At 45.5% G+C, this 24857-nt stretch overlaps 1 protein-coding gene across 3 annotated transcripts in view; it reads right to left on the bottom strand.

Annotated features, from left to right (window-relative positions):
* Positions 1-1965: 1965 nt before the first annotated feature.
* The window catches only part of fundc1 (FUN14 domain containing 1), a 60097-nt gene continuing 37205 nt past the window's right edge, over positions 1966-24857 (bottom strand). For 2 of the 3 annotated variants that reach the window (XM_038802084.1, XM_038802083.1), the window contains exons 4-5: positions 15509-15637; positions 1970-2599 (exon numbers count right to left, since the gene is read on the bottom strand). In XM_038802084.1, the coding sequence (XP_038658012.1) occupies positions 2522-2599; positions 15509-15637 (207 nt within the window). In that variant the 3' untranslated portion in view covers positions 1970-2521. Of the gene's footprint in view, positions 2600-15508; positions 15638-24857 lie in introns of all 3 variants that reach the window. The other variant, XM_038802082.1, reaches the window with a different exon arrangement.

Below are 24857 nucleotides of genomic sequence, written 5' to 3'. Positions count from 1 at the left end.
TGCCACTGTTCACCAGTGGTGAAGGGAGTGAACGTTTAAGGTGGTAGATGGGGTGCCAGTGATGCAGACTGCTTTCCCGGATGGTATTGAGTTTCTTGAGTGTTGTCGGAACTGCACCAGAAAGTAAGATTATTCCATCACATTTTTAACTTGTGCAGTGTAGATATAGAACAAACACTGGGGAATCAGGAGAAGAGTTACTTATCACAGAATTCCCAGCTTCTTACCTGTTCTTGCAGCCATAGAATTTATATTGGATGGTCCAGTTAAGTTTCTGGTCATTGGTAAGCACCAGGATGTTGATGGATGGGGTTTCAGCAATGGTAATCCCATTGAACATCATGGGAGATGGTTAGATCTCTCTTGTTGGAGATGTTCGTTGCCTGGCAATTGTGTGGTATGAACATTACTTATCACTTAACAGCCTTAATATTGTAAGTAGGTATAGACCCCTTCAGTATCTGAGGAGTTGTAATGGTACTGAACATTACAATCATGAACAAACATCCCCACTCGAGTTTATGATACATATTTACATCACATTATTAGCTCAGGCACCAGCAGTGAAGGAATTAAACTTGCTATGACCTTGAAGTAAGTCTCAGTAACCTCGTGATCTCTCTGGTGAGAACTTCAACTCTTATCATCATGCAACCAATTGCAGCATTCTCATGTGGAGCTGGAGTGTTGTTATCAAGCTGTCAAAGAAGCCAATCATAGCATTTTCACAGACACCTAAAACAAGAAAAATGCTGCAAAACAAAATAACTTGAATTTTTTTGAAAGATTAAGCTATACAAAGGGATGAAGGCAGTTGCTAAAATATCCCAAGGGGCCTTTTTAAAATGTACTAATCTACTATTTGCTAAAATCTACTAATTATTCATTTAACAGCACTCCACAAATATACAGTTATGTTTTCACGGCCAGCTCTGTTCTCTGTTGGCTCCACATCATAGCTGGTGGTGGAGCACGGAGTGCTAGACTGCAACATGGTCAACATTTTCAGAGAGATAAAGATGGAAAATGCTGACAGTTGGCTGCAACATCAAGGCCATTTTATGTAGTATTTTTAGTTCAACAATATAACTTTTCACTCTGGAACTCCCTCTTCTGTGCTCTCTTTCTCACCTCCAGGTTACTTTCTTCTGATCTTTTAAGTTTTCTGAGCTCCATCTTACAGAAATTCTAACTCATCTATATGTCAGCAGTTTGTATCCAGCCCACGTAAAATCTCTTATTATCCATTCCTGTGCCTTGGGGAGTCCTGGCCAACATATATGCTGTTTATATATGTTTAATGGTTGCTGGTTGAAGGATTCCATGTTGTACATATATCCTTCAACCAGCTGCCATTAACCAAATGGGTTGATTGTTAATTTATCGCATCATGGTTTGTGGGATCATGCTGTGTGAATATTGGCTGTCACATTTCCTTGCATCACAGCAGTGTTACACTTTAAAATGAGCTTATTGGATGTGAAGCAATTTAAGATGTGCTGAGATTCTGAAGTCCACTATGTGAGTGTGAGTTCTTTCTTTCCTCTCTGAAGGACTATAGTGAATTTGTGGAGCTTTTACAACAATCTGGTAGCTTCTTTGGTCATTTTCTAGTTTCTTGAATTCAGTTTCACAAGTTGCCAATGCAGATTGGAATTCAAGACTGCTATGTTGTTACTATCACTGTTACTACCACAATATTTCATCAGGCCATTGATCTGAAATGATAATTGTTTCTCTCTCTACAGATGCTGTCTGACCTGCTGAGTATTTTTATTCCAGTATCTGCTTAATTTTGTTTTTGCCTAAAGTGAAGTAGTTCAAACACTGTAGCAATGGCTTTTGTAACATAACAATTGTTAGTAAAATTGCTGATTAGCAACGATACTCAGTTAGAATAATTCCAAAGTTGATTATTCCCTCAAAATATTTATAGCTGACAAGTAGGAAGGATACAAATGGAAATAAATTACCAAAATTGTATTTTTAATTTAAAATCAATATTCTATGAAATTTGAAGCAGAGTCTTTAATTCATATTCAATCAACTGAATTGTACAAATATGGAGATATGACTGAGCCTAAGTCCCAATTGCAGCTAAACAATAATAAGGTTTTTATACTTTAATCAGATCCATCATCCTAATTAGTACATTTTGAATAATATATTTAAGTCTATACAACAGAAAATACAGCATTTACTTGATCTGAAATTGCAAAGAGATTTACAGCATAATAATTATGGATATAGCAGGAGAAACTATACAAAAACTGTTAAAACTCAACTGAGAAAAATTAGCTTTCTTTGACAATATAAGTTGTACAAATTGATGCAAAACAGGCTGAATAGTTTTGTTTTTGTGTCCTTTTAATATTTAATGGTGTCCTTGAACACTCTGATGTTACTCTTAGTGAACTGTTGATACTGATGCGCTAGTTTTGCTCACTGTTTTGGATTTTCAGGACCAAATTGTAGCATTGTCTTCATTGTTGTCATTGTGTCTGTACGCTGCGGGAAATTCTTAGGAAGCGAGTCCCAATAAAAAGCCTCCAACAAAACCACTGGTCAGCACGATATTCTTCTTTACAAATTCAGCTGACTATGAGGGGAAAAATGTTTAACAGACTTAAAACCTGGAAATTTGCTTATAAATACATAATATTGCAACATTACCAATAATCCTAGTGTCATAAGATTGTTAAACAAAAGGCAGTTACATTCATTTGTTAGATTGGTTGCATTACTAATTTTCACAAAGCACACACTGATTTATCTAGTGTTAAGACTATCAAAGATCGGGGCAGCACGGTGGCACAGTGGTTAGCATTGCTGCCTACGGCGCTGAGGACCCGTGTTCGAATCCCGGCCCTGGGTCACTGTCCGTGTGGAGTTTGCACATTCTCCCCGTGTCTGCGTGGGTTTCACCCCCACAACCCAAAGATGTGCAGGATAGGTAGATTGGCTATTCTAAATTGCCCCTTAATTGGAAAAAATAATTGGGTACTCTAAATTTATATTTAAAAAAAGATTATCAAAGTTCAAATAAGTTTTTTATTTTATTTATGTGAATTAATTGTTGTCAATTCAGATCTGGGGATTTAAAGAAATATTGCATTTACAGATGTCAAACATGTTGAGGTAAGGTCAGCACAGTCCCAGAGAACCATAGCTGATTTAACCTGAGGGTCACCAAAGGCGAGGGGCAAGGCTGAGAATGAATCACCTCAGCTGGTACGGGAATTGAACCCATGCTGTTGGCATCGCTCTGGATCACAAACTGCGCTAACCACAGAGTTCAGCCTTTTTAAATAATCTTGTTCATGTTCTTGATTGAAAAAACATCCTACAAAGAGTACTACTTAGTTTTAAGATGAAAACAAAAAATACGGGAAATACTCAGCAGGTCAGGCAGCATCTGTGGAGAGAAACAGAGTTAACTTTTCAGGTTGATGGACAGTGATCCCTCTGCATCACTTCAACCAAACCACCATTCTTTCAGCCGTTCTAAGAGTTAGTTTAGGAAATGTTTTCAAACATTAAATATTAAAACTGCAGTTGAGATGTGTATTAATCAAAAACTAAAACCTTAATGAGATTAGGAAGGTGTGGATTTATACTGTCAAAAGACATTGCAAGAATTTTTTCCTGTTGCTATCTTCCAAGATATGACTGGTCAGAAATTGAAAACAAAGCTGGTCAAATCAAATAATTAAATTTTATAGAATAAGATTTTAAGTGGTAAAATGTTTGTTTATGGCTAAATGGAAATTTCTCAGTTCTCAACAAACAAATTGAATGGCATAATCTGCCACAGGACCAATGACACAAGCCCCATGGAAGTTATGTTCTTGCTTCGCTTCCTGCTAGAAGCATATGAAGCACATGCTTATGTCTGTTTCCACAGCTAGTTTTTACTAGAATAGGTCGCTAGCCTGTCACAGAGTTTCTAGATTGAGGGTTGCCATTCTATATCGAGCATGGCTGACGAGGAGACTCCTGCTTTTACTGCCTGCCATACACGTACTGAAAGCATTTACAGGTTGATGATCAACCCATTTGGCCGCATTATGAAAGCACCTTCCTTGGCCATCATGCCCTGGAGTGGAACCTGAACCCTGGGTTTCTGGCTCAGAGGCAGGGACGCTACCCACAGAGCTACAGGACCTTCCTTGGAAATTATATTATTGTCGCCATAACTGGCAGCTGTTTTTTCAGTCAACTGGCCAGCTGTTGGGAAATTTCCTCAGTGCCTTTTTCTTTCCTCCTTTGATTCTTTGCTGGCTCAGTTTGATGGGCACTGGTCCTTCTGGATCACCTCAACCAGATTTCCACCTTTTCATGAATTTCATCCAGCTTTTGTGCTCATTGATTTTCCTTGCAGCTAGTGGGTGTGTTGGATGGATGGAGGGAGGGATGGAGAATGAGTTATCCCTGAAGAATAAAGTTTTCATAGGAAATAGTTAAAGATGTGTCACCAGGAAAAGCTCATTTGCTTGCTGTTACTGTGATTGTGGCTTATGGTTTCATCCTCTTCCATGACTGCTCTTTGTTCTTTAATACCATTCTTTGCATGCTCCTCCAGCAGCTTTCGAAGTCCAACTCTGGTTTCAAATGGTTACACTGCTCTATTCTCCATTTCCACAGCCTAAACTCTAATGCACGTGCCTATCACACCAGACTTTGAAATGTCTATTTAACAACATCCTTCACCATCAGATACTACTTTTTTCAAGGTAAAGTAGGAAGGGCTATAAATAGTGGCCTTTCCAGTCAAAGATATATTCAGAATATGAATAATAAAAAGCCCATATGATTTTTACATTCCTATTTTTATAACCTTGCCTTGACAGGTTCCTGATGGTAATATGGGGCTTTGTGCAGAAGTTTTAATATGTGGATTGATAAGACTAGCCGGGGGAGCATTAGAAAAGTGAAGCTGAAGAGCTGATGACAAATACAACCTCAAAATTAAGACCAGTCTGGATTCAAACCTTACCAGGACACAGGGAGACAGAAGCAAGATTCAGATTTACTTTGGAAAAAGTAAAAATTATAAGAGCTCAGAGTTGGAGTGATGAAGAAGGAAGCAACAAAGCCTGGTGCAGAAGTTTGGAGGGGTCAGCTAAATAGACTGTTATTTCTTGGCAACAGGAATATTAGTGTTTTGGTTCATTTCAACTGTTGGTGGATTATCCAACTTTGAGGAAAATCGCAGCAAGCTTAATTTTGTGTGCACTGTACATCCATTCATGCACTTCCCAGGGGATTGTTTTTTAAAAATTTAGAGTACCCAATTATTTCTTTCCAATTAAGAGGAAATTTAGCATGGCCAATCCACCTAACCTGCACATCTTTGGGTATGGGGGTGAGACCCAACAAACACGGGGAGAATGTGCAAACTCCACATGGACAGCGACCCGGTGCCGGGATCGAACCTGGGACCTCGGTGCCGTGAAGCAGCAATGCTAACCGCTGCGCTGCCCTAAAATGGCAACTATAACTGTTTTCTTCTCCATCAGGTGTGACTGGCCTAGAGGATTAATCCTATTTCAGATGACAAGAGCTTTTGGACTATATAGGAATATGTGCAATACTGATATTAGTTGCAAACTTCAAAATATCTTCTGTGACTGCTTTCTAGGAGAAAAGATCATTGTATATAAATGCCTATTTCAAAGTAAGATCATTCACTCCTGCTTATGGAGATTTTGTGACAAATATTAGAAAAACAAACAATATTAATTGTTTATATTTAATCTACTGAATTTGCAATTATTGGCCATTCAAAAAGAATCCTGTGAGCAAAAGCCTGTGTGCGGCTTTACTTGGTCCAGAAGATGAAAACTGCTTGAAAAGCTGCTCACGTATCTCTAAATGTTCATGATTTGACAGCTTTGATTAATTGTGAAATGTACTTTTTAATCTTGTGTTTTGCTATTCTGCAATTTAAGATGGCAGCAAATGTGGCACTTTCTGGCTTCAGCTGATATGTAAACCGTTTCATCATAGATGCATAGTTTAATGTTACTGGAAAGGACTGCAAAATATTGAGTTTTAATGCTATTGAAACAAGAGTGAAAAAGTAAGGTAAGTCCTGTAATTTACCTAATGATCTATTTGTTAAATGACAAATGGTCCCTGCCTGAATCGTTAACTCCAGTAAGTGTATTCGAGTCTCACAGCTTACTTAAAAATGTTTCTCCTACTCTTTCTCCTAAATAGCTTTTCATATCATTTTGTATTTATGATATTTCTCTCTCGATCTCTGAACCATTAGAAATTGTGCATTTTTACCTACTTTGTTGCATTCCTTCATAATTTTCAAAACCTCTATTAAGCTAGCACTTTTCCAGGGGACACATCTGGAGTGAGACTCATCCAGAGTGGGGATTGAAACTTGGTAATTTGGTGCAGTGAGGTAAATCAGCAAGTGGAAAATCTAATTCTGCTGTTTTTCAGTTAAAAGTGCAGTGTGGAGCTTAGTGTCTGATTGGTTGAAGCTGCCCCCACCCTAATTGCTGAGAGGCAGTTATCTGTCAATCACCTGAGGCCTGTTTAGGGGCACATTGTATTCTTCTCTTTGAACTTAAGGTATTTTTTGAGTCATCGGTTAGCTGAGGTCTGTATAAAAGACAGACAGACAGCACACACAGTAAGCTAGCACTTTTCCAGGAGACACATCCGCAGTGAGACTCATCCAGAGTGGGGATTGAAACGTGGTAATTTGGTGCAGTGAGGTAATTCGGTGCAGAGTGTGAGGAGGTGCTTTTTAACCCTGGTAAGTGACTGGTAAGTAGTCTCTCTTTTTCTTTTCATTGTCTAATTTATTTATTTTTATTTTGAAATTCTAGTTGTTTAAGTTTACCAAGGGTTTAAGACATGGCAGGAGATCCCAGACCCGTGTCATGCTCCTCGTGTGTGATGTGGGAGCTCATGGACACGTCCACTGTCCCTGGCTCCTTCACGTGCAAGAAGTGTGTTCAGTTGCAGCTCTTGTTAGACCGCTTGACGGCTCTGGAGCTGCGGATGGACTCACTTTGGAGCATCCGCGATGCTGAGGAGGTCGTGGATAGCACGTTTAGCGAGTCGGTCACACCGCAGGTGAAGGTTACTGAGGGAGATAGAAAATGGGTGACCAAAAGAAAGAGCAAGAGTAGGAAGGCAGTGCAGGTGTCCCCTGCGGTCATCTCCCTGCAAAACAGATATACCGCTTTGGATACTGTTGAGGGAGATGGCTCACCAGGGGAAGGCAGCAGCAGCCAGGTTCATGGCACCGTGGCTGGCTCTGCTGCACAGCAGGGCAGGAAGAAGAATGGCAGGGCTATAGTGATAGGGGACTCGATTGTAAGGGGAATAGACAGGCGGTTCTGTGGACACAATCGAGACTCCAGGATGGTATGTTGCCTCCCTGGTGCAAGGGTCAAGGATGTCTCGAAGCGGCTGCAGGACATTCTGGGGGGGGGGGGGGGGGGGGGGGGAACAGCCAGCTGTCGTGGTGCACATAGGCACCAACGATATAGGTAAAAAACGGGATGAGGTCCTACAAGCAGAATTCAGGGAGTTAGGAGTTAAACTAAAAAGTAGGACCTCAAAGGTAGTAATCTCAGGATTGCTACCAGTGCCACGAGCTAGTCAGAGTAGGAATGTCAGGATAGATAGGATGAATGCGTGGCTCGAGAGATGGTGCAAGAGGGAGGGATTCAAATTCCTGGGGCATTGGGACCGGTTCTGGGGGAGGTGGGACCAGTACAAACCGGACGGTCTGCACCTGGGCAGGACTGGAACCGATGTCCTAGGGGGGGTGTTTTCTAGAGCTGTTGGGGAGGGTTTAAACTAATGTGGCAGGGGGATGGGAACCGATGCAGGAAGTTGGAAGGTAGTAAAACAGGGACAGAAGCAAAAGGAAGTAAGGGGAAAAGTGCAAGGCAGAGAAGACATAGTCAAAAATCTAAAAGGGTGACAGTACAAGGTACAGTGACTGAGGGGAGTTCAGTGAATAGGCCCAGTAATAACAAAAGGAATAAAACTGGAGATGTTAAGATTCAAAACAGAGGTAAAAAAACCAACATAAGTGTACTTTACCTGAATGCTCGTAGTATTTGGAATAAAGTAAATGAGTTGATGGCACAAATCATCGTAAATGACTATGATTTAGTGGCCATTACTGAAACATGGTTAAAGGATGGTCACGACTGGGAGTTAAATATCCGAGGGTATCAAACTATTCGGAAGGACAGAGTGGATGGTAAGGGAGGTGGTGTTGCTCTGTTATTTAAGGATGACATCCGGGCAATAGTAAGGGATGACATCGGTGCTATGGAGGATAAGGTTTAATCCATTTGGGTGGAAATCAGGAATAGTAAGGCGAAAAAGTCACTGATAGGAGTAGTCTATCGGCCACCAAATAGTAACGATATGGTGGGGCAGGCAATAAACAAAGAAATAACTGATGCATGTAGAAATGGTACAGCAGTTATCATGGGGGATTTTAATCTACATGTCGATTGGTTTAACCAGGTCGGTCAAGGCAACCTTGAGGAGGAGTTTATAGAATGTATCCGCGATAGTTTCCTAGAACAGTATGTAATGGAACCTACGAGGAACAAGCGGTCCTAGATCTTGTCCTGTGTAATGAGACTAGATTGATTCATGATCTCATAGTTAGGGATCCTCTCGGAAGGAGCGATCACAATATGGTGGAATTTAAAATACAGATGGAGGGTGAGAAAGTAAAATCAAATACTAGTGTTTTGTGTTTAAACAAAGGAGATTACAAGGGGATGAGAGAAGAACTAGCTAAGGTAGCCTGGGAGCTAAGACTTTGTGGTGGAACAGTTGAGGAATAGTGGAGAACCTTCCAAGCGATTTTTCACAGTGCTCAGCAAAGGTTTATACCAACAAAAAGGAAGGACGGAAGAAAGAGGGAAAATCGACCGTGGATATCTAAGGAAATAAGGGAGAGTATCAAATTGAAGGAAAAAGCATATAAAGTGGCAAAGATTGGTGGGAGACTAGAGGACTGGGAAATCTTTAGGGGGCAACAGAAAGCTACTAAAAAAGCTATAAAGAAGAGTAAGATAGAGTATGAGAGTAAACTTGCTCAGAATATAAAAACAACAGTAAAAGTTTTTACAAATATATAAGACAAAAAAGAGTGGCTAAGGTAAATATTGGTCCTTTAGAGGATGAGAAGGGAGTTTTAATAATGGGAAATGAGGAAATGGCTGAGGAACTGAACAGGTTTTTTGGGTCGGTCTTCACAGTGCAAGACACACATAACATGCCAGCGACTGATAGAAATGAGGCTATGACAGGTGAGGACCTTGAGAGGATTGTTCTCACTAAGGAGGGAGTGATGGGCAAGCTAATGGGGCTAAATGTAGACAAGTCTCCTGGCCCTGATGGAATGCATCCCAGAGTGCTAAAAGAGATGGCTAGGGAAATTGCAGATGCACTAGTGATAATTTACCGAAATTCACTGGACTCTGGGGTGGTCCCGGTGGATTGGAAATTAGCAGTAGATAACGGGGAGCCGATGGATGTGGTATATCTGGATTTCCAGAAAGCCTTTGACAAGGTGCCACACAAAAGGTTGCTGCATAAGATAAAGATGCATGGCATTAAGGGTAAAGTAGTAGCATGGATAGAGGATTGGTTAATTAATAGAAAGCAAAGAGTTGGGATTAATGGGTGTTTCTCTGGTTGGCAATCAGTAGCTAGTGGTGTCCCTCAGGGATCCGTGTTGGGCCCACAATTGTTCACAATTTACATAGATGATTTGGAGTTGGGGACCAAGGGCAATGTGTCCAAGTTTGCAGATGACACTAAGATGAGTGGTAAAGCGAAAAGTGCAGAGGATACTGGAAGTCTGCAGAGGGATTTGGATAGGTTAAGTGAATGGGCTAGGGTCTGGCAGATGGAATACAATGTTGACAAATGTGAGGTTATCCATTTTGGTAGGAATAACAGCAAACGGGATTATTATCTAAATGATAAAATATTAAAGCATGCCGCTGTTCAGAGAGACTTGGGTGTGCTAGTGCATGAGTCACAGAAGGTTGGTTTACAAGTGCAACAGGTGATTAAGAAGGCAAATGGAATTTTGTCCTTCATTGCTAGAGGGATGGAGTTTAAGACTAGGGAGGTTATGTTGCAATTGTATAAGGTGTTAGTGCGGCCACACCTGGAGTATTGTGTTCAGTTTTGGTCTCCTTACTTGAGAAAGGACGTACTGGCGCTGGAGGGTGTGCAGAGGAGATTCACTAGGTTAATCCCAGAGCTGAAGGGGTTGGATTATGAGGAGAGGTTGAGTAGACTGGGACTGTACTCGTTGGAATTTAGAAGGATGAGGGGGGATCTTATAGAAACATTTAAAATTATGAAGGGAATAGATAGGATAGATGCGGGCAGGTTGTTTCCACTGGTGGGTGACAGCAGAACTAGGGGACATAGCCTCAAAATAAGGGGAAGTAGATTTAGGACTGAGTTTAGGAGGAGCTTCTTCACCCAAAGGGTTGTGAATCTATGGAATTCCTTGCCCAGTGAAGCAGTTGAGGCTCCTTCATTACATGTTTTTAAGGTAAAGATAGATAGTTTTTTGAAGAATAAAGGGATTAAGGGTTATGGTGTTCGGGCCGGAAAGTAGAGCTGAGTCCACAAAAGATCAGCCATGATCTAATTGAATGGCGGAGCAGGCTCGAGGGGCCAGATGGCCTACTCCTGCTCCTAGTTCTTATGTTCTAAATCGTACCAAAGTGACAGCATTCTCCATCGTGTAGTTGGTACTTCTCACATGCTAAATGAGACTTGGACGAAAAAAACTATCTAGCATCCCAAAACCGGGCATCCATGAGGTGTTTCAGTTGTCAGTAACAATAGAATAACCACCACAATCTGCAACCTTGTCACCCCGCAGTCCAATCTTCAATCGTTATCAGCCCTAGAGTATACCTTTTGGAATTGTGAAGATATTTCTGCAGGCTGTAGACAACTAAGGGGTCCCATAACAAACGAGCAAAACAATGCAATCTAGTCTTAACACATCAGTTTGGAATGGTGGTGGACAATTAACAGAAGGCTACATGAATATTATTGCTCACTCGGGAGAGGTCAACTCAGTACTACAAGAGGCAAAGTCTTTTGGTGTGAATGAGAGGGAGAGAGATAGCATGTTACTTTACAATACTTGTGTGGAAAATTTCTATCACACAATTGCTCTATCTTTTTGTTCTGATTATTGAATTTACATTGAACAAGAATTTCATTTAAAGTTACTTCTTTTAAAAAGAATAAATCAAGGGCTGCCTTCAAGATCGTTCTGTATTTAAAAAAAAAAAAAATTTTTATTGGACTTTTTTTACAGAAAATATAAAACATAACGACAAACAATGAAATGCAACAAAATAACCCATAATAACTGTAACACCCCCCAGACCGTATCGACGCATGTATCACATCCCCCCACCCCCCAACCCCAATGAACAACAAAGAACTTAAAAATAAATTAAAATTAAATAAACAAACATAGTCATCGTCCCCCCTTCCCCCTTCCCCTCCCTTCCCCTCTTCCCCCCCACCTGCCTTCTAGCAAATGCCTTTACCTGCAGATACCTGAACATGTTTCCCGGGGGGAGCCCAAATTTCTGCTCCAACTCCCCCAGGCTCGCAATCGTTCTGTATTATTGATCTAGAAACTAGTAGGTTTGATTTTTGGTCTGTGGTAAATTTTATGGTTTCAGTAGGGACGTTGGGCGCAATTCCCCCCAACGCCAGAGTGAAAACCGGAGTGTTTCACACCGGCATCGGAGGCCGCTCTCAGCCACCTATTCTTCCCCCCCCCCGGGGGGCTCGGGGCGGTGCCGCGTCATTTACGCGTGCCGGGCCTTGGCACCGCCTAAAAGCGGCGCCACTTAAGTGACAAACGGCGAGCGGCGATTCTCCCAGCCGACAGCCATGAATCTCGCCACGCCGGTTTGGGGGAGGGTGGGAGAATCGCGTGTAGGTGCCGGGGTGGCGTGGCAGGACTCGCTCGGCGCCCCGCCGATTCTCCCACCCGGCGTGGGGGGAGACTTCCGCCCGTGGTGTGGGAACTTCTATAGGTTCAACCCCCGGCCTTTATGTGATGAATGGTATCGGTATAACTGCTGTAACTGTACCTTGCCTTTAATACATTGGCCCTTTAAGACCGGGCTTGGAACCCTGGGGGACTCCGCCTCTGGCTCCGCCCCCAGGAAACTGTATATAAGGTGATGCTTACTGGGCAGCATGCTGTGAGCACACTTCTCGGCAGCTGTCCGGTTCTCTGGTAATTAAAGGCTTTGAATTACCAATCTTCTCTCCTGAGGCATAATTGAGGGTATCTCAATTTAATTACCAGAACACATCAAGATGGACAGCGCTCTAAAGCCGGAGAAACTCAACCTAGACGCTCGGTCGCCAGAGGCCGGAGGCCCCAGAAATCTTCAGAGACTGAAGTCGACGGCGCTCGCAAGCTGAGCTTACTACATGCCGGGGTGGGCCACCGACTCTCCTCCGTGATCGAGAACGCTACGACATACGAAACTGCGGTTGAAATACTAAGGAAACGCTTTGTAAAGCCGATTAACGAGGTACACGCCAGACATTTCCTCTCGACCTGCCGCCAGCACTCTGGGGAAAAGCAACGAATGGTAGTGGATTATAGCAAAACCATAAACCACTTTACGCAACTCGATGCGTACCCACTTCCCCGCATCGCAGAAATTGTGAATCAAATCGCCCAGTATCGGGTATTCTCCATCAACTCCCTATCCGCCCAGAGGACTGCCCCGACACGGCCTTCGAAGCAGCCGGTCGGCTGTTTCACTTTCTCAGGGTCCCTTTTGGTGTCACAAATGGAGTCTCCGTTTTCCAAAGGGCGATGGATCAAATGGTGGACCAGTACGGCTTACGGGCTACCTTCCCGTACTTGGACAACGTCACCATCTGCAGCCATGACCAGCAGGACCACGACGCAAACCTGAGGAAGTTCCTCCAGACTGCCCGGGCCCTCAACCTCACATACAACAAAGAGAAATGCGTGTTCCACACAACCTGGCTAGCCATCCTCGGCTACGTCGTGGAAAACGGGGTCCTAGGCCCAGACCCCGACCGCATTGTCCCCTTAAGGAACTCCCCCCTCCCCCGTAGCCTCAAAGCACTCAAACGGTGCTTGGGGCTCTTCTCCTATTACGCCCAGTGGGTCCCCAGATATGCGGACAAAGCCCGACCACTCATTAAGACCACGGTTTTTCCTCTGACGGCTGAGGCCCAGTCGGCTTTCAGCCGTATCAAGGCCGACATCATCAAGGCCACCATGCACGCGGTGGACGAAACCATTCCCTTCCAGGTAGAAAGCGACGCATCAGACGTCGCCCTGGCTGCTACCCTCAACCAGGCGGGCAGACCAGTAGCGTTCTTCTCCCGAACCCTCAACGCCTCAGAAATTTGACACTCTGCAGTCGAGAAGGAGGCACAAGCCATAGTGGAGGCCGTGCGGCACTGGAGGCACTACCTAGCCGGTAGGAGGTTCACCCTCTTCACCGACCAACGGTCGGTTGCCTTTATGTTCGATAACGCAGAATGGGGCAAAATAAAGAATGACAAAATTCTGAGGTGGAGGATAGAGCTCTCCACCTATATGTACGATATTAAATATCGCCCGGGGAAGCTCAACGAGTCCCCGGATGCCCTGTCCTGTGGCACGTGCGCCAACGCGCAAAAAGACCGCCTGAGAGCCATCCACAATGACCTCTGCCACCCGGGGATCACCCGGCGTGCCCATTTCATCAAGTCCCGCAACCTACCTTACTCCACAGAGGATGTCAAGGCCATGACCAAGGCATGCCAGATCTGTGCGGAGTGCAAACCGCAATTCTATTGACCAGACAGGGCTCGCCTGATAAAGGCCTCTGGGCCCTTTGAGCGACTAAGTGTGGACTTCAAAGGGCCCCTCCCGTCCACCAACCGCAACATCTATTTCCTCACCATGATCGATGAGTTCTCCCGCTTCCCTTTTGCTGGCCCCTGCCCCGATATGACCTCGGCCTCTGTGATCAAGGCACTGCACAGCATCTTCACACTGTTTGGTTTCCCCGCTTATATCCACAGCGACCGGGATACATCGTTCATGAGCGATGAGCTGCGTCGATATCTGCTCAGCAAGGGCATCGCTTCGAGCAGAACGACGAGCTATAACCCGCAGGGAAACGGGCAGGTGGAGAGGGAGAACGCGACAGTTTGGAAGGCTGTCCTCCTAGCCCTACGGTCAAGGACTCTCCCAATCGCCCGCTGGCAGAAGGTCCTACCCGATGCCCTGCACTCCATTAGGTCGCTCCTCTGTACGGCGACGAACGAGACCCCTCACAACCGTTTGTTTGTCTTCCCCAGGAAGTCCACCTCGGAGGACTCGCTTCCACGTTGGCTGACGACTCCGGGACCAGTTCTATTCCGGAGACACGTGAGGAGCCATAAAACAGATCCGATAGTCGAGAGGGTCCAATTGCTACACGCAAACCCTCAATACGCCTACATTGAGCACCCCAACGGCAGGCAGGACACCGTCTCCCTGCGAGACCTGGCACCCGCTGGCTCTCCCACCGACCCCGCTGGCTTCCCCACCAACCCCCCCCCCCCCCTCCGACCGACGCTCTCCTCCCCGCACCAACTGCCGACCCCGACAGCGCCCCTTCCCCCCAGCCGGCGCCGGCACCAATCACCCTAGTCACCCCGGATACCCCCCCCGCTCCAAAGCGGGCAAAGGCTCAGCCAACCGTGCTCCCGGATATACCATCACCGAAACCGACCATATCAAAGGCACCACCACCGGAGCGGAGAAGGTCAGCACGGACGGTCAGACCACCCAAAGGACTGAACTTATAACTCCACTTCACCCCCGACCGACTATGTTTTTTTAAAAAACGGGGTGAATGTGATGAATGGTATCGGTATAATTGCTGTAACTGTACCTTGTCTTTAATACATTGGCCCTTTAAGACCGGGTTTGGAACCCTGGGGGACTCCGCCTCTGGCTCTGCCCCCAGCAAACTGTATATAAGGTGATGCTAACTGGGCAGCATGCTGTGACCACACTTCTCGGCAGCTGTCCGTTTCTCTGGTAATTAAAGCCTTTGAATTACCAATCTTCTCTCCTGAGTCGTAATTGAGGGTATCTCATTTTACAAATTGGCTCAGAGATGGAGGCACAACTGCTTCTACCCTTTAGAGCAGACATATGAACATCCATTTGGACTCAGCTGTGATCTTCCCCATGCCTGTGCAATAGTCCACCAACACTAAATAACAGCTCTAGCGTACAGAATAAACATTTGGTTGAGATACTGGAGGCCTGCCAACAGCTTGTGGAACTGTACCCTACAGAAGTCTAGAAATTATGGGAAGAATGAAATAAAAGTTTGTGAGGAAAATGCTGCCAAAGCTGTGCACGAAATACCGTACTTGAAACAGAAAAATTTAAGTGCACTTTTCTCACCTCTTCAATAATGGTGTTGATTTCAGGAGCAGCTTTATTTGCTTTCTTTCTCAACTGTCGTTTGGCTTTATTTACATCTTTTTCAACTCTTTTCCAATCCACTTTAATATAGCCACTGTGATTTGCAACCTGAGGGAAAATATGCACAAATTAGTAAAGATATATTAGATGCCCTTCCAGTATCTAATATTTATAAATAAGTTCTATGGATTTTTCAACTAACTTGCGATGGTGAGAGAACCAGTACTCTAATTCTCTGCAAACAATGCGATACGAAAGCAGCAAATCATGCGACAGGAGGCAAATATAGAAAATTGAAGGGTTTTTTTGCACAATTTTAGTGGATAATTCAAATTTAGCAGATTTAAATTTATGAAGTGATTGCAGCTGGTTTTGCACAACAGTGTATACTGCTTGTTTGTAAATGCTTTAAGTTCTAAACAATAACAAAAAAAAACTGAATTTGTGATAGTTCCATGGCATTAAGTTTTGTCCCTCTGCTGTTCCTTCACCAACTAGACTGCAAAATCAGAGACTATTGTCCTGCCAACCATAGCCAATTGTTGATTTAAAATTAAAATTTATAGATTAGGCACTGGACCTCTGACTTTAGCTCTGAAGCAGTTTGGTAATGGGGGGGGGGGGGGGGGGCTTCAACACGGTCCTGGACTCGGCACTGGATCGGTCTAGGTCTAGATCGGATAAGAGGCCGGCAGCGCCCAAGGTCCGGAGGGGATTCATGGACCAAATGGGGGGAGTGGACCTGTGGAGATTCGCTAGGCCAAGGGCGAAGGAGTTTTCTTTCTTCTCCCATGTTCACAAGGCGTACTCGCGGATTGACTTTTTTGTGGTGAGTAGGGGGATTCGGAGGAGTATCAAAGCTATCAAAGACCAACGATACTGGGGAGGTTTCAGTGAGTGTGTTCTGGGAGGCGCTGAAGGCAGTTATCAGGGGGGAGATAATTTCAATCAGGGCCCACAGGGAGAAGAGGGACAGGGAGAGGTTGGTGGGGGAGATACTTAGGGTGGACAGGAGGTATGCGGAATCCTCCGAGGAGGGGTTGTTAAAAGAGTACAGGAGTCTGCAGGCGGAGTTTGATTTGCTTACCACAGGGAAGGCAGAGGCTCAGTGGAAAAAGGTACAAGGAGCGGTGTACGAGTATGGGGAAAAGGCAAGCAGGATGCTGGCTCACCAACTACGGAAGAGAGAGGCGGCCAGGGAAATTGGAATTAGGGACGGGTGGGGGGGGTGTAACACGGTGCTGAGTTCGGCAAAGATCAATGAGGTCTTCAAGGACTTTTATGGTAAACTCTATGATTCAGAACCCTTGGGGGGGGGGGGGGGGGGGGGGAGGGGATGAAGCGATTCTTGGACCAACTGAGGTTCCCTAAGGTGGAGGAGGGGCGGGTAGAGGGATTGGGGGCCCCGGTTGAGATGGAGGAATTGGTTAAGGGTTTGGAGGGTATGCAGTCGGGCAAGGCCCCGGGACCGGAGGGATATCCCGTAGAATTTTACAGGAAATTCTCAGAGCTGTTGGGCCCGTTATTGTTGAGAACCTTCAATGAGGCTAAGGAGAAGAGAATCCTTCCCCCAACAATGCCGCAGGCTCTGATCTCGCTCATCCTTAAGCAAGATAAGGACCCGTTGCAATGTGGCTCCTACAGGCCGATATCGCTCCTTAATGTAGATGCCAAACTCTTGGCCAAGATCCTGGCCACCAGAATTGAGGACTGTGTCCCCGGAGTGATCAATGAGGATCAGACAGGGTTTGTGAAGGGCAGGCAGCTGAACACGAATGTGCGGAGGCTCCAGAATGTGATTATGATGCCCTGGGAAGGAAGGGATGCAGAAGTGGTGGCGGCAATGGACGTAGAAAAAGCCTTCGATCAGGTGGAGTGGGAGTACCTGTGGGAAGTGTTAGGCAGATTTGGATTTGGCGAGGAATTTATAGGGTGGGTTAAATTGCTGTATCAGGCCCCTGTAGCGAGTGTGTCGACGAACCGGCTGCGGTCGGAGTACTTCAGGCTACATCGAGGAACGAGGCAGGGCTGTCCCCCTGTCCCCCCTGCTGTTTGCCCTGGCAATTGAGCCGCTGGCCATGGCGCTGAGGGAGTCTAGATACTGGAGGGGGCTGGTTCGGGGGGGGGGGGGGGGGGGGGGGGAGCATCGGGTTTCACTGTATGCGGATGACCCCTGCTCCTGTACATTTCGGATCCGGTGGAGGGGGTGGGGGAGGTCATGCAGATCATTAAAGATTTCGGGGACTTTTCAGGGTATAAGTTGAATGTTGGGAAAAGCGGGCTTTTCGTGATACATGCGAGGTGCCAGGAAAAGAGACTGGGAGAGCTACTGCTTAAGATGGTGGAGAGGAGCTTTTGCTATTTGGGCATACAGGTGGCTAAGAGCTGGGGTGTCCTGCACAAGCTCAATCTAACGCAGCTGGTGGATCAGATGGAGGAGGACTTTCAGAGGTGGGACATGCTGCCGCTTTCCCTGGTGGGCAGGGTGCAATCCGTGAAGATGATGGTCCTCCCCAGGTTCTTGTTCCTCTTCCAGTGCCTTCCCATCCTCATCTCCAAGTCCTTCTTCAGGCGGGTGAACAGAATTATTACGGGATTTGTGTGGGCAAACAAGACACCGCGTGTTAAGAGACTGTTCTTGGAGCGCGGTCGAGGGAGGGGGTGGGCTGGCGCTGCCGAACTTCTACAGCTATTACTGGGCAGCGAATATATCCATGATTCGGAAATGGGTAGTAGAGGGAGGGGGGCAGCGTGGAAGTGGTTGGAGGAGGCGTCTTGCAGGGATACTAGCCTGGGGGCATTGATAACGGCACCGCTGCCGCTCCCGCCGACACGGTACACCACAAGCTCGGTGGTGATGGCGACATTGAGGATCTGGGATCAGTGGAGATGTCACAGTGGGGAGGTAGGGTCCTCAGTTTGGACCCCGATATAGAACAATCACAGGTTTATTCCAGGTAGAATAGACGGTGGGTTCCTAAGCTGGCACAGAGCAGGTATCAAAAGGATGGGGGACTTGTTTATTGACGGGACTTTTGCTAGCCTGAGGGCGCCGGAAGAGAAATTTGGGTTGCCCCCAGGGAATACCTTTAGGTACCTGCAGGTCCGGGCTTTCGTGAGGAAACAGGTGGGGGAATTTTCGCTGCTACCGGCCTGGAGGATACAGGACAGGGTGGTCTCAGGCATGTGGGTAGGGGGCGGAAAGGTATCGGACATATAACAGGAGCTGCAGGAGGCGGAGGAGGCCTCGGTGGAGGAGCTGAAGGGCAAGTGGGAGGAGGAGCTGGGTGAGGAGCTGGATGAGAGCCTGTGGGCAGACGCCCTGGGCAGGGTCAATTCCTCCTCATCTTGTGCCAGGCTTAGCTTGGTTCAGTTTAAGGTGGTGCACCGGGCGCATATGACAGTGGCGAGAATGAGCAAGTTCTTTGGGGTGGAGGACAGGTGTGTGTATATTTGTTCAGGGAGCCCAGCAAACCATGTCCATATGTTTTGGGCATGCTCGGCACTAGCAGAATTTTGGAGGGGCTAAGCAAAGGCTATGTCCAAGGTCTTGGACACTCGGGTAAAGTCGAGTCTGGGGATAGCGATATTTAGGGTGTCAGAAGATCCGGGAGCGCAGGAGTCGAAAGAGGCCGAAGTCTTGGCCTTTGCCTCCTTGGTAGCCCGGAGACAGCTCTTGTTAATGTGGAGGGACGCGAAACCCCCAAGTGTGGAGACTTGGGTCAGTGACATGGCTGGGTTTCTAAGTTTGGAAAGGATAAATTTTGCCTTAAGAGGTTCTTGCAGGGGTTCTCCAGGCGGTGGCAACCGTTCCTTGACTTTCTCGTAGAACATTAAGTGGAGGTCAGCGATATGGGTGGTGGATTGATTTTACTTGTAAAGGGCAGATACCCCACCTTGCTTTGTTAAGTTGTTAATTCGTTTTTCTTTATTATTACTATTATGTGTTTTGTTGCTTTCTTTCTGTAGTGGTTTGTAAAATTTTGATTAAAAAGACTTTAGCTCTGGACTCCTTTCTATTGTCTACTCTCTATTGTGTCTTTACCACCAAGATAAATGTATCATTATATTTGTTACATAGTCTAACGATGACCATGAAATCATTGCCAATTGTCTTAAAAATCCATCTGGTTCACAAATCTTTTTAGGGAAGGAAATCTGCCATCCTTACCTGGTCTGGCCTGCATGTGAACCCAGATCCACAGCAATGTTGGTTACCTTTAAATGCCCTCTGAAATGGCCCAGCAAGCCACACAATTCAAGGGCAATTGGAATGGGCGATAAATGCTAGTCCAGCCAGTGATGCCAACATCCCATGAAGGAATAAAAACTTAAAATACTAAATAGCAGGCAGTAACTATGGAAAGAGAAGCCATTAAAATTTCTGGTTGATGACTTGGTCTCAAAACTGAAAATGTTAGGGATGTAACAGATTTTAAGCAAGTACCGAGGACGGAGATGAGGGAAAGAACAAAACAGAATGTTTGTAATAGAGAAGTCTTACAACACCAGGTTAAAGTCCAACAGGTTTGTTTCAAACATGAGCTTTCGGAGCACTGCTCCTTCCTCAGGTGAATGTGGATTCACCTGAGGAAGGAGCAGTGCTCCGAAAGCTCGTGTTTGAAACAAACCTGTTGGACTTTAACCTGGTGTTGTAAGACTTCTTACTGTGCTCACCCCAGTCCAATGCCAGCATCTCCACATCATGTAATAGAACAGGTGAGGTTAAATGACGAATAGGATGATGATGCAAGATGGGAGATGCTATGAGGACAAGTAAAGAAATAAAAAATGGGACTAAAGGAGATGTAAATGGGAAAGCAAAATCATCACCAATGGCTTCCATCCAAAAGGAATGGGGGTCGAGGTTATGATTTGGAACTACTGATCACAGTTTTGAGTCTGGAAGTCTGTGCACCTAATTGAAATTGAGATGCTGTTCCTTGAGCTTACGTTGACCTTAATTGGGATAGTGTAGGAGACTGAGGACAGACAGGCCAGATGAGAAAGCAGCAGATAATTAAAATAATAGGCGAATGGAAGTCAAGGTTACATTTTCAGACTAAATGTAGGCGCTCTAGAAAGCGATCACCCCAGTCATGTTTTATCTCAATGCAGAGAAAACTTTGTCATGAGCAGCAAATACAGTATACTAAATTGAAAGTACAAGTAAACTGCTGCAATAGCTGGAAACATTATTTTGAGCCCTGGATACTGGAAAGGGAGGAGGTAAAAATTCAGGTGCTGCATCTCCTGTGCTTGCATGGAAAGGTATTGTGTAATAGGGTGGGAGTTATGGGAGTGATTAAGGAGTGGACCTGGGTGTCATGGAGGAAGTAGTCCCTTTAAAATTCTGAAAAGGGAAGAGAGGGGACGATGTGTTTGGTATTGGTGGTGGCAGAATGGTGGGAGATGATCCACTGACAAAAAGACCAAGAGTCATGCATCCAATTTTGCTGATGTTACAAAACTAGGTGGGAATGCAAGTTGTGAGGACACAGAGGTTGCAAAGCAGTAGAGACAGGTTAAATAAGTGGCCAACAAGGTGACTGATAAGAGTACAACTTGGGGAGAAGTGAGGTTATTCACTTCAGTAGTAAGAATAGAAAAGTAGAATTTTGTTTTTAAAGGTGTGGATGATTGCATTGACATCATGGCCTTGAAGGACATCTGGCTGAGAGGTAATGGCATTTCTTCCCTAAATGAAAGCTCCCCGCCTGGCTATGCTTTACATCACTTGCCCTACCTAGACTGTCACTCTGATGTTGTGGCTCTTAACATCAAATTGCACTTTGGTTGGACCCCTTACTTCTGTGGCACATTCTTCTTATGAGCATCTCACATTATTCCACCCTTCCTGCCTCTCGCTTGAAATCCTCATTCGCTACTGCCCACTCAAGTATCGTAAAATATTACAATAGCCATGTTTGCAGATAACATTAAAATAGGTGAGATAGTAAGTTGCAATGAGGAAATAATAAGCTCGTGCACACTCCCCGGGAAGCATGCACACATATGCATTATCTTCATCTGGTTGTTGCTCACAAGCTGTATGGAGTGAAACCCCTTTCAGTTAACATAGGGCACCCCCCTGATGGCCCGGTGAGCGCAGGGCCACATGCATGGCATCTAAGTCCCCCTGGACCTGGGGCACCCAGCGATGGAGAAACCTGCTGCACAGGCATCTTGATGGACTTGGTCCATGTCAAAGTCAATGTAGTTTTGCCCGGGCAGAAATGCCACACAGATTGCTGTTCGAATCTTGGAATGATCTTGAGGCATAAAAGTTCAGGGCTGCGGTTACCTTGATGGCCACCAGGAGCGAGTATCCTCCTTTATCATGTGATGCCACGTCTGCGAGGACATGGCACAGGACCCTCCATTCGCCCATTGATCCCCCCCCCTCCCCGCCCGGAACACCTTGCCCACACACACCTGGCTGGAGCTGGCCCCTCTCAGTAGACCCCAGACCCTGTACCCCAGAAACCCGTTCACAACGTCACCTGGATTGGGTTATGGTCCCCTCCCCAGGCACTCACTCACCCTTGTGGGTTGTGTGAAGTGCTTACTTATCCACGATTGCCAATTCCCTAATAGCGATAGCCTTCAGCCATGCGGCCAGAGGTCTTGGCAGGCGGCGGGGCTTAAAGGTGATCGTTGGAGCAGACTGGCAGGGACAAGGGTTTCCCCCGGAATGGGTACACAATATCCAGGGGTTGGCCTAGTGGCGCCGTGAGCAGTTGCCCCCCCAGCACCTCCCCCAACCCCACCACCACCAATCCCATGGCGACCCACCCCTGCAGAGGCCCCCCCCCCCCCCCCCCCCCCCCCCCCGAATGTCGACTCCCACCGAATACAGGGCAGCAAGCCCAAATCCCTTGGGCTCTTTGCCTGTGAGCAAAAATACTCAATCACTTCCCCATAGGTTCACGTTTGTAAAAAGGAGTACTAATCGGCGTCAGCGTGACCACTTGCTGGGGAGACGATGAATGACAGGAAGCAGTTGGTTATGGGGTGGCTCTCGTTAATTGTATGGAAATGTTCTCCCTGTGTCTGCGTGGGTTTCACCCCCACAGTCCAAAGATGTGCAGGTTGGGTGGATTGGCCTCGCTAAATTACCCCTTAATTCGCAAAAAATAATTGGGTACTCTGAAGTTATTTTTAAAAAATTGTATGGAAATCGGGCTTAAGTGGTGATAATTGGTATCTTGCCACGCTTACAGCAAGATCCCATTTTCGCCCACAGGCGCGGGCTGTTTGCATCACAAACTGTTTGGCGCCTGGCACAATTCTCATTTTTGGCCACTCCCGCTATTCACCGGCCTCGTTTCGCTTGAGTGTAATGAGGCTAGAGAATCACGCCCTCTGTCTCCTCTTGCTGGTGGGATTTTCCGATCCCGCTGAAGTTAATGAATTTTTGATTGACTCAATGCATTGAACAGCCCTGCCTCTGTTGCAATGGGGCCATATAATCCCGTCCCTGTTTGCAAGTGGTTAGAAAATACATTTTGCATTCTCTTATGTTTTTATTACATTGTTTTAGCAATTGCAGTCATTATTAAGGCATAGGCGTGTAAAACAATAGAATTAGCAAAACTGCCGTTAGATCTAACAAGCTCCCCTCTTCGTAATGCAACACCCCCCCCACTACCATCTTCTCAATTTAATTTCAATTGAAGTGAAGTCACCGACTACGTGCCTTCTATTTCTAAAGATTTGTTTCCTGTTGAATCGCTGCCCACTGGCAACATCAGATCATGGTTCCCCAATTTCCTTCATCTCTTCTCTGTTCAGAGGGTCATCTCATTATCTACTGAACTAATTTAAACTGTAGAACACCACTAGTTAATTTTAAAAAAAACTTCCCTTGAGCAGTTGTGCTGTTACGTTTCAGTTTACAGCACAAATTTTACAAAGCTGAAACATTATTGGCAAAATTACCAAGATACATTCAACTCAAGAAAGTCAAATGAATAGAATAAAGCCCAATAGCTATTTGTTCCTTTTGAAGTCACCATTTGAAAACATATTACCTACATTTAAATAAATATAATGGAGCCATTAGGATTCAAAATACTGTATCAAGGTGCAAATTAGAGTTTTGCTCTTGTTAAATTTTCTTTCAATATATTACTTTACTCCCAAATGATTTTACTAACGGTTAGATTACTGCTAGGAGGTGCAAAATAACCTTCTTCTTGGGTTATTTTTGGCACCTCCATAATGATATCAGAACCTTTACGTGTAAAGACTTTTAAAATTCTTTCATGGGATGTCAGTGTTCTTAGGCCAGCATTTTTGCTCATCCCTAATTTCCCTTGAAAAGATGGTGTTAGCCACTTTATTGTATTGCTGCAATTCTTGTAGGTACACTCACGGTGTTGTTAGGGAGTTCCAGGATTTTGATCTGGTGACAATGAAGGAACAAGGATATAGCTCCAAGTAAGCATGTTTTCCGTTTGGGGGGTAACTTGCAGGTGGTGGTATTTCCATGCATCTACTGCACTTGTCCTAGGTAGAGATCATGGGTTTGGAAGGTGCTGTCAAAGGAGCCTTAGTGAGTTGCTGCAGTGCATTTTGTAGATGGTACGTATACACTGCTGCCATTGTGCATTGGGTATGGTGGGAGTGAATGTTGAAGGTTGTGGATGGAGTGCCAATGAAATGGGCTGTTTGGCTTGGATGGTGTTGAGTTACTTAAGCGTTGCTGGGGCTCCACTCATCCAGGCAAGTGGAGAGCATTCCATCGCACTTCTGACTTGTGCCTTGCAGATGGTGGACAAGCTTTTCGGAGTCAGGGAGTGAGTTACCCACTTCAGATTCATAGGCTATGACCTGCTCTTTTATAAAGCTGGCCTTGTTCTGTTTTGCTGGTCAATGTCCCCCCCCACACCAAATCTTTCCCCACCATGGCACGCTCCGTTTTGCACATGAAGGAAATATTTCTTCTACAAAGGTGAATGTCTTCCCTCTCATTAATAAAAACAAAACATGATGTAAAAACTCAGCAAATTTGGCAGCATCTGTGGACAGAGAAACTTTTTTTTTGTGTTTTTAAAATAAATTTATTGTACCCAATTCATTTTTTTCCAATTAAGGGGCAATTTAGCGTGTTCAATCCACCTACTCTGCACATCTTTGGGTTGTGGGGGCGAAACCCACTCAAACTGGGGGGGAATGTGCAAACTCCACGTGGACAGTGACCCACTGTCCGGGATCGAACCTGCGACGTTGGCGCCGTGAGTCAGCAGGGCTAACTCGCTGCACCACCGTAATGCCCTAGAGAAACAGAGTTAAGGGCCGGGAATCTCCCTTCTGGGGACTAAGT

This window comes from Scyliorhinus canicula, chromosome 7 (genome assembly GCF_902713615.1).
Source record: "Scyliorhinus canicula chromosome 7, sScyCan1.1, whole genome shotgun sequence".
In the NCBI taxonomy this organism is placed as follows: Eukaryota; Metazoa; Chordata; class Chondrichthyes; order Carcharhiniformes; family Scyliorhinidae; genus Scyliorhinus; species Scyliorhinus canicula.
This window is presented reverse-complemented; position numbering and strand designations above follow the sequence as displayed.